Below are 10,399 nucleotides of genomic sequence, written 5' to 3' on the forward strand. Positions count from 1 at the left end.
TTTTGAAACACAACATGACATGTCATTTGGTGTCTTGTGACGTTGCAGAATAAACATGAAGAAAATGATTCGAGAAAACTGAATAACATAGTATAAGGTACAGACTAAACTCAAAAACTCATTAAAAATAAGTTCAACACATCTAACTCTCGAATCATGAAATAGAACAGACGATAAGAGTTTTTTTTTTTTGAAAAAAGGTTAGAACCTAATAGCTTTTTTTAACCAAACAACCTATAAGTGGTTATGACATCTAAAGCAAATTCAAAAACTTGAAGCTTTGTTTAAGACGTTGGCTGCTCCTTACGCTTGTAGAGAGGTGAGATCGAAACACCAGAAAACTTGTACCCAACAACTCCATGAATATCTCCCACAGAAGGACCTCTACGACCAAATCCAGAAACAAAGACCACGTCCGGCAAACACTAACAAAAGATGATTCAACATTTGATAAGAAATGCAGATGTCAAAAATATAAGAAGGCAACAGAACAGAACAATACCCCCTCTTGTTGACAGATGTCAAAATAATCATGTAATGTTTCGTACATGATAGCCTCCGGTTCTTCAAGCTTGCGTGCTGAAATACATCAACAAGAAATACGACATTACATATGAAGCATCGAGAATGAGAACCAAGGAAGATAATGAAAATTACCAGCAGGGGAAGCAGTTTTTGGCTGATAAACATGGAGGATGCAGACTTTCTTGGCACCAAGGTTCCTCAAAGCCCAAACCAGAGTTGATCTGCTCTCTTTGACATCGTTCTTCACAGCAACATGGACAACATAATTTCCCATGGCCATGAGTTTCGCCATTGATGTCCTTTACCTTTGTCTTTGTGTTATGTCTTCTTTTCACCTGTAAGGTGGAAAAAAACAAAGAAGCATCTGAAAGAAAGAGACCAACAATGGTTAGTGGTGACCCTCAACATTCTTTTTGTTGACCGTTTCAGTTTTCCTAAGGTGGACACAGTAAAGTCTACAGGTAGTATTTAAAACACAAGTCAATGACTACTGGAAAAAAAAATAACTCCAAGACTTATCCCAGTGAAAAGAGACAACTTTTTCATTAGATTTTTCACGTTTCATTCACTACTGAATCACAACACAATCAACATAATATATATATATATATATCTTTAAGGCAAATCAAAGAAATAAGGGTGCTGTTGCAACCACTCGTTAATAGCAGAACGAAGAGCAAGATTTGGTGTGAGGTTGTGATTCACAAGCTTCAGGTTAGTCATGGGCGATTTTTCACCTCCATGACTGAGCCAGTTTTTGAACTCATCTGCTTCATAAGTGTAACCATCAGTTGCAACATGGGGATTCTGCATAATCTCCTACATTCACGAGCAATTGGCAAATGAATTATATAAAAGCAAAACAAATATCAAATTGGAAAAGTTACTTTTGGACATGTATAGTCTTATAGCGTATGTGTCAGCTTAGTACACTATAGTGAGGAGAAGCCAAGTCAAGATCCTAACAAAAACATCAGCTTTCTCGGTGGAGGTTCGAGTCCTAACCTTTGAAATGGGACAGATGAAATATGGGGGAGGCTCGTTGGAAACAGACCACTGCGACGCGGATGAAGGCGAATGTGATGATGACTCACCCTTCTCCAGGTATAGATTTCTCAAAAGCTCTTCAGTTTTTTTTTTGATAGCTTCGTCTCGCTCTTTCTCGACCATATCTAACTGACGGGGGCAATCAATATAAAGCTGTTCCTCGAGTTCCTTTTGGACCCTCGATTTCTGTCTTTAGTTCCTCGATTTCTAGTCTCCGTCTCTGCTCCTCGTAGTACGTCGCCGCAGACCCTCTAGCCTGTTAAATAACCGTATCAACCGAACAAATGAGATTCTTCTACACATATAAAAACACCACCACAGGAGTCTCATATGGAAAAGTTAAGACATGCATATGTGTTATGCTCTACAGTAGCAGTTGCAGGAAATGTTTGACTAACAAGAAGAGGGGTAGGATCCTTGAATTTACAATCTCTCACCTTTTATCATTCCTTCTCCATACGTTTTAAGACTTTTAAGCGAATCACAAGGTTTTTCCAATTAAGAAAACACTCAACCACTTGAATGAAAAGTTCTAGGTGCTCAGTAAACTGGATTTTACGTACTGATTGGTCTTCAGGTGAAGACAGGGCATGTGACTCGCTGTCAGGTTCAGCTCTTACTCCTTCCTCGAATGGTATCAGAGCAGAATCAAGGTCGTGAAGGCTGGCTAAGGATTCAGAGGAGGAGTGCGACGAACCCTCAAGATCGAACCGTCCCTCCCTATTGAAACATACAACAAAAATATACCCAGTTAAACTTTACAATTACTCAAAAACACGCAGAAGTATAGTAAAATCCTCCTCAAAAACATAGGTTTAGACTAAAGCGCCGGTGGAGAGATGAGATTTTCCTGTAGATTCCATGGTCATGGATGTAACTTCTGCAAAGTAGGTTTTCGATTTAGGTTCAGAGATAGAGCTTTATATAAGAGAATGATCAAGGGGAGGTGAAAAGAAACATTCAAGAATAGTTTTGATTATTGATTGAGAAGGTAACACAAAAACATAAAGAAAGAGATAGGAGAAGATGAAGGGGAAGAGTTGGAGAAACTCGTCAAGCTTGAAGAACAAGAAGCAGATTTGTCTAGATGGGTTGGGTGGGCCAATAAAGTTTTTAACATATCCAATACGAAAGTTCTTTCTATTTCAGCCATGGTGACGTGACAACCTCTCTATTGGACGATTTTCCAAACTGACAGTGGATGGCCTAACTGAAGCTCATATACTGCTATTTTTTTTTTTCTGGCTGAAATTACAAACGGCCGAAAGAAAAGGAGCCATTCCGCGCGCATCGACCACCACCGTTAGATTTACTAAAAGAGCTAACAACAAACGGCCATGATCGCCATATACGACCAAGGGTGTGAGAATGATTGGTTCTCCATTGTTAGATCAAGGCCGATCTTAAACGAGCAATCTTGCCACCTATTTTCTCGTTAGCTATATCCGCTCCTCCGTAGATATGAATTTTCTATAAATATGTTTATATATAGTCACAGTAATGAATAAAAATCCATACTTTGTTTTTCTTTGGCAGAGGAGGTAGAGAAGAAGGAGAGAGAAGTTGGCACCGTCGTCGTCTCTCTCTCTTTCTTTCTCTTCTCCGTGAATCATCATCATCATCATCATCTTCGTGTTTTCTCGTTAAGCCCATTTTGTTTTTTTTTTCTCTGGGGAAAAACTCGGCTCAAAACGATGAATGTGATGCGTAGATTGACGAGTATCGCTTCTGGACGCGGTTTCGTCTCTTCTGATAACGTAAAGATGTTTCCTCCTTTACGTACTTTCTGCATGTTGGGGTTTTTTTTTAACAAACAAGCTTTTCTTATTTAGGTAGGAGAGACCGAGACGCCGAGATCGAAGCCTAACCAAATTTGTGAAGAGATAGAAGAGACTACACGAGAAGACTCTGTTTCTAAAACAGAGGATTCTGATTCATTACCAAAAGAGATGGGAATCGGTGATGACGACAAGGATAAGGACGGTGGGATTATCAAGGGTAATGGGACAGAGTCTGGTCGGATCATTACCACCACAAAGAAGGGTCTGAACGATCAAAGAGACAAGGTGGTTTCAGTTATGATTGTTATGTGTTCTTATTCAGATTGTTATGAAAATCTGATTGTTATGTGTTTTTTAATTTTTATTTTTAGGTCAAAATGTTTAAATTTTCTTTTATAATCTTAACTAACTGATCTTTTTATGTGTTCTTTTATTAAGACAATCTCGTACAGAGCTGAACATGTGATTGGCACTGGCTCATTCGGTGTTGTCTTTCAGGTAATAACTAAACCAAAACAAAATTATCTCAAGGCTAAGATTACTTGTTGTTTGAAAATGTGATTCATGTTTTTTTTTTTAAATGATGATAGGCTAAGTGCTTAGAGACAGAAGAAAAAGTAGCTATCAAGAAAGTGTTGCAAGACAAGAGATACAAGAACAGAGAGCTTCAGATCATGCGGATGCTTGATCATCCTAATGTTGTTGACCTCAAGCATTCTTTCTTCTCCACCACTGAGAAAGATGAGCTTTATCTTAACCTTGTTCTTGAGTATGTACCTGAGACTATATACCGTTCTTCAAGATCTTACACCAAGATGAATCAACACATGCCCTTGATCTATATTCAGCTCTATACATATCAGGTATATAAAAGAACTTGGGATCTTGAAGTTTTTTTTGTGAATCTTGTTCTCACGGTTGTTGATAAACCAGATTTGCCGCGCAATGAACTATCTACATAGAGTTGTTGGAGTGTGTCACCGTGACATTAAACCTCAGAATCTATTGGTAAGCATAGGCCTGAGCATTCAGATGCTGGTTCGGGTTCCGTTGTTCTTGAGGTTACTAATAATACATTTTCTGATCTAATGGTGATGCATTTGGCAGGTCAATAATGTTACACATGAGGTGAAGGTATGCGATTTTGGGAGCGCCAAGATGCTGGTAGGTTCTATTGATTTACACTGCATGTTATAGAAAACATGAGTAGTGACTGAGTAAGTGATGTCTTCTTGGTTTCAGATTCCGGGAGAACCCAATATATCTTACATATGCTCAAGGTATTACAGAGCTCCTGAACTCATATTTGGGGTAACTGAGTACACAACCGCCATCGATATGTGGTCTGTTGGCTGTGTCATGGCTGAACTTTTTCTTGGACATGTAAGACATGTTTTGTTCTGATGGGTTCTTCTAACTTCTAATCTGAGACAGTTTCTCTGACAATTGTATCTTGCTTTTAATGTCTACAGCCTCTGTTCCCTGGAGAGACTAGTGTTGATCAATTGGTTGAGATCATTAAGGTAAAGAAACATATTGTGGTTTTTGTTTCCCTTTCCTGTTAGAGATTCTCAGAGTTTGTGTTCTGCAATTTTCTGTGTGAATCAGATTTTGGGAACACCAGCAAGAGAAGAGATCAGAAACATGAATCCTCGTTACAATGATTTTAAGTTCCCTCAGATCAAAGCTCAGCCATGGCACAAGGTTTATTACATATATAAGTAATTTCAGATAACGGTAATGTTTTGCTTACAACTTTCTATTTTCAGATTTTCCGGAGACAGGTATCTCCAGAAGCAATGGATCTTGCCTCTAGACTCCTCCAGTACTCACCAAACCTGAGATGTTCAGCGGTAAGATAGACCAATCCCAGTGGATCTCTGTCCTTTTTAGAGCATGGCGGCTTTTAACTCCTTTTACTTAAACTATGGTTTCAGCTTGAAGCATGTGCACACCCCTTCTTCGATGATCTGAGAGACCCGAGAGCATCCTTGCCTAATGGAAGAGCACTTCCTCCACTGTTTGATTTCACAGCTCAAGGTATTGACAACAACACTATGCTTATCTTTCTCTTCTTCAACTTTCCTCTGATAAAATGCAATTACTTCCTTTGTAGAACTGGCTGGTGCATCTGTTGAATTGCGTCATCGCTTAATCCCTGAACATGCAAGGAAATAACTTACTTTGTCTAACGAGACCGCTTCTTCTCTACACAGATGTTGATATCTAAATTCCTTTTTTTTTGGCATTGTTCTGGTTATGAACACCCTCATTGACCTCTGCAACCACCTTGCACTAGCAGTTCCAAAAGTGTATGATTTGTTAAGTTTGTAACTTTGTAGACTCCATTGTTGCAGACAGAAAATGCAGAATTTTCCGAGTTTGTCTCTTCTTATACGCAAAATGTTTACCAATAGTCTCCACAAGAACAGTTTCCATCTCTAAAGTGATGAAAGCAGTTAGAATCTCTTAAGATGATATGCCTGAGATATACTCTAGATATATACTTCATTGCATTGTGGCAAAATCCCCACAGACACGGAGGTTCTTGATGATCCGAATAGGAGCTCCAGATGGTACAGCAAGTTGACCAAACAATACAGCTAGTTTCACACTATGGTAAGCTAAACCAAAAGCTCCTTGCCTTCCTTATCCAAGTCATTGAGTGCAAAACTCATATCCGTAAATAACCAGCTTCTTTGATCAAAAGCATCGTTTCATCAACCTTGGAAATGGAATATATCTCAACCATTCTTGGATGTCTTCTATCTTCAGACATCGCATCTTTCTCAATCATCCCTTCAAAAGTGAATCCATGATTCCTCTTTTAGCATACATATCCACAAAAGCGTTATTCACCAGCTTGTAAGTTCCATATCCAGTTTTCACTATCAGACAATGCACAAAAGAAGCTATCTTCGCTTATGTTCTAGACGAAGCGAAACAGTTTAAAATGGATGGGATTGTGAAATCATCTTCATGTCTCGCCTATGCATTCTTCCGAACAAGGACAGAGCTTCTTCTTTAAGACCTTCTCTAACACACTCAACAACCATCGAGTTCCAAGAAATCCACATCATCAACTTCCTAATCTTGTAACAAGGCTCTTGCAGTTGCAAAGTCTCTGAACAAAATACTGATCTTGAAACCACTCTTAACTATGCAGCCATGCACCTGAACTCCAATCCAGCGAGCAGAAACCGCAGCACAAGCAGTTAAAACGCTAGGAAAGATAAACTGATTCGGTTGGTTTCCTTCTCTTCTCACATCCCTAAAACACTCAATCGCCTTGTAAGCAAGTCCGTTTCTAGAATAGCCAGTAACCATATAACGTTATTCCTCTCATTTAGCATGGTCCCAAAGAGGTATTCAGCTTCAGAGATGTGTTTGCATTGTGCATACATAGCGAGAAGGCCATTAACCACACCAACATCCAAATCAAAACCGGTTTTTACTGTAAACCCATGAATCTGTTCACCTCTCAGAAGCAAACCAAGCGAAGTACACATCCTAAGAACACTACCCAAAGTGTACCCATCAGGGCTTTTTCCATCAAACTGCATTTCCCAAAAAAAAAACGGAAAGCCTCTTCTTCACTTCCATACTTACAATACCCTGAGATTAAAGCACTCCAGGGGATTGAATTCTTCATTGGATTTCTAAGAAGAATCTGTTTCGCATCAGCAAGTCTCCTTGAACTAGAGTAACCAACGATCATAGTGTTCCAAGTAAACTTATCTCTGTCAGGCATTCTATCGAACAATTGGCGGGCTTCCTTGATCCGACCAAATTTAGACAAATCTCCCAACATCAGATTCTAATAAAGCTTCGTTCGAGCAGCGTAGCTGTGAATGTAATTACAAAACTGTTTCAAAGCAAGACATAAGTTTCTGGAATTTAATATATGCATCGCTCTCTACTGAGCCAATAACGCATAAGATGTTAGGAGTGAACCTAATTACCCATTTGATAACTTAGAACACAAGTTGCTTTGATGCCAACTAAGGTCCCTCTTCAAAACTAAGAGAATTTGTGAAAGAACAAACTAAATAAACCAAACAAGTTTACTACAATTTTCTCTTCTTCTTTCATTTAACTCCAACTCACTATTTAAATACAAAGCTAGAAGAAATAAACTAACTACTACTACGTAAGAAGTGGGTGCAACACATATCCTCAAATCATGGAAACATAACTCCACTAAATAAAAGACAATATAATAATAACTAAAATATTTGAACAATGAAGATGGTCTTCATGGAGATGGCCACATCTTTTCTTCTTCGTATTGTATCTCATCATAAGATAATTTTTATTGGTATTATATATTTTTTTACAAATTAATTGCTGTTAGATATTTATATGAATTTTGTGTTATACTTTAGTCTTTTACATTATCATCATCTATAATATTGAAAAATTATTCCAGCTTTGATTATGATCGACATATCTGACTTGTATGGCATATAACCTGAAATTTACAGTTTATAGTTCATGCCTTTTTTATGCATCTACCGGTTAATTCCGACAATTTTAGAAAGAATGCCCTTAATGATATATTAGATTATTACATTACTTGATTGGAGTTTGAATATTTTTTTAATTGTTGGACTTAGATCAAAATTAGTTAAATAGCTACAACTTTATTTCAAAGATTATGATGTCCACTAGCTGAAATCAGAATTCACGTTCTAAGAAAAGAGCTAAGAAAATTGCAATTTATTTTTTTCAACATTTTTTAATTTAATTTATTTGATAATAGTTTATTAATAACAAATGAAAATTAAGTTTTACAAATAAAAGTGCAGAGGCACACTGTGCCTGCTAAGCACTTGCCATATCCATTATACTCGACTGTACACTGATCATCACATTGTTTAGCTTGGCAAATTTCTGTTCCACTAATATATTCACGACAAGATTCTTGTCCTTGCGACTCCATCACCATCCCTAAAAATAAATATTGAAAACATGTATTAGCATCATCTTTATTTTCTATATGTTAAAAAGGTTATGAAGAAATGAAACACTATGAAATCAAAGATAAAACATAGAAATAATAAATATCTTTAATATAGTTAAGTGTAAAACAAACCTAAAACAAGAACAACCATGAAAATAGCAAAAATTGTGGTTTTAACCATTTTTGATGATGCAACAAAAAGTGAAAACTTTAAAATAAAGAACAGTGATGAGGTTGTATTGCATCCGTGAATATCTTATATATAACAAATTAGATGTGTAGATATATTTCAAAAGTACCACAAATTGAAAAAATAGAAAGAAATTGAGAGTCAACTTATAATAAATAAGATGACTCATGCAAACAAATTATGGAAAACAAATAGGAAAAATATTTTGAAATTAATTAAAACTTATAGATCTCGTTTACATTAAAAAAAAATCATTGTCATTTAATGTTTTCACACTACACTAGCCACGTGGCATCCTACATCGATTTCAATTTGAATATATTCTGACGTGTCGGTTTCACAATCATTTAATAATTAATGCATTTACACACTATTTTTTCTTAATAAGTTAATTTTTAATTTCTGCATTTTTAATTTTTGTATTATTGAACTTAAATTGTCTTTGTACAACTACTGAATAATATCATTTTGAAAGAAAAAATTACAAAATCATTAAGATTCACATTAACTAAAATGCTGGAACAAGAATGTTTTTAGAAATTGAAAGTTTCTTATGTTGCCGAACTTAGGTATGGTTGAAGTTTCTGTACATGAAGACAATAAATAATTGTGATTAGTTATGAGCTAAGAAAATTGATGTAAAAAACACCACACACAAAATCAGATCTTTAGTTTAGCCAAATATTGTTTTTCTTTACGGAGTTTTCATATCATACCAAGAATTAGAAACATAATCAGACTGTTAGAAAAAATCAGAAATTAGAAAAGCTTTAAAAGAAAAAAAGTTCATGAAATCGATTTGAAAAACAAAATTCAGGTACCGATTGAAGAGATCACATTAATTTCACGCAACTCTAACACATTTCACTCGATTGTATCGTGTTTTTATTATATTCATCAATAATTTTTTATAAGAAAATACACGTTATTGATTATAGACTATGTCAGTTTTGCAATATGCCCAACAATATTGACACGACGCCCCACCATTTTTATTGGTTTTCTTAAAGTATGGTCCAATAATTATGTATGTTAAAAAACCCTGAATATTTGTTTTACATTTATTTTATTTTAATTTATATTATTAAAAGAAATTAAATCTGGGCAAAATATCTGATCCGAAGAACCAAACCGAAGTAGATTTGAAAGTAATACTAAAATACAAAATAAAACTGATTAAGTAGTTAGATGGATCTAAAAGTTTAATATCCAGATAACCATATCAGAATCTGATCCAAACTAAAAAAAATTGGATACCAAAAATATCTAACTCACAATTATATACTTAAATATGTTAATTATTTTAAATTTTATATCTATTAGGTATTCAAAATTATGAAAATATCTAAAAATTATCAACATAGCCACAAGTAAATATCTAAAAATAACAAAAAAATGTTCAAAATACTGAAATTATTTATTTGTTCTCCATCCAAATATTTGAATTGAACTAATTTTTATGTAAGTTTAAATATTTAGTCTTACATTATTCAAATTTTTATGTTTTATATTATTTCATTTGTGGATTTTGTGGATTTAGGATTTTTGTTTAAAAAAATACATAATTAAAATGGATACCCGAACTCGAATCCAAACCGAACCCACAATGATTTGAACCAAATCAAACCAAAATTTGTAAATATCCGAATATGATTTAAATTTCTAACTCTAAAAATCCAAAATCCGAACGGATATATGAATGTATTTCCCTAGAAAAAGCTATACAATAAATCCTTTAATTAATACAACATACAATAAATAAACTAATAAACTATTTCACTCTATGCACATCGCGAGTTACTACCTAATTTTTATATTAAGGCAAGTTAATATGTATTCATTATCAGTTGAATTTAATTTAATTTCCAAGTTTAGTAGAATCTATATTATAAT

At 35.1% G+C, this 10,399-nt stretch overlaps 1 protein-coding gene, 1 long non-coding RNA gene and 1 pseudogene across 2 annotated transcripts; 1 reads left to right on the forward strand and 2 right to left on the reverse strand.

Moving 5' to 3' along the window:
• On the reverse strand, nucleotides 1-2,956 carry LOC106454231 (annotated as a pseudogene).
• A 131-nt stretch (nucleotides 2,957-3,087) lies between these two features.
• Nucleotides 3,088-5,736, forward strand: LOC106452605 (shaggy-related protein kinase beta). Its single transcript, XM_013894761.2, has 12 exons — nucleotides 3,088-3,329; nucleotides 3,405-3,638; nucleotides 3,792-3,851; nucleotides 3,944-4,216; nucleotides 4,287-4,361; nucleotides 4,461-4,517; nucleotides 4,596-4,736; nucleotides 4,826-4,876; nucleotides 4,962-5,057; nucleotides 5,123-5,206; nucleotides 5,291-5,393; nucleotides 5,470-5,736. Exons 1-12 carry the CDS (start codon nucleotides 3,267-3,269, stop codon nucleotides 5,529-5,531), a joined length of 1,299 nt encoding a protein of 432 aa, XP_013750215.1. The 5' UTR covers nucleotides 3,088-3,266; the 3' UTR covers nucleotides 5,532-5,736.
• A 2,351-nt stretch (nucleotides 5,737-8,087) lies between these two features.
• LOC111203304 lies at nucleotides 8,088-9,839 on the reverse strand. The gene is made up of 2 exons (XR_002656070.2): nucleotides 8,449-9,839; nucleotides 8,088-8,303 (listed from the first exon to the last, which is right to left on the reverse strand). It is a non-coding gene; the product is annotated as an uncharacterized LOC111203304 (long non-coding RNA).
• Nucleotides 9,840-10,399: the final 560 nt, after the last annotated feature.

Source organism: Brassica napus, chromosome C6 (assembly GCF_020379485.1).
Source record: "Brassica napus cultivar Da-Ae chromosome C6, Da-Ae, whole genome shotgun sequence".
NCBI lineage: Eukaryota > Viridiplantae > Streptophyta > Magnoliopsida > Brassicales > Brassicaceae > Brassica > Brassica napus.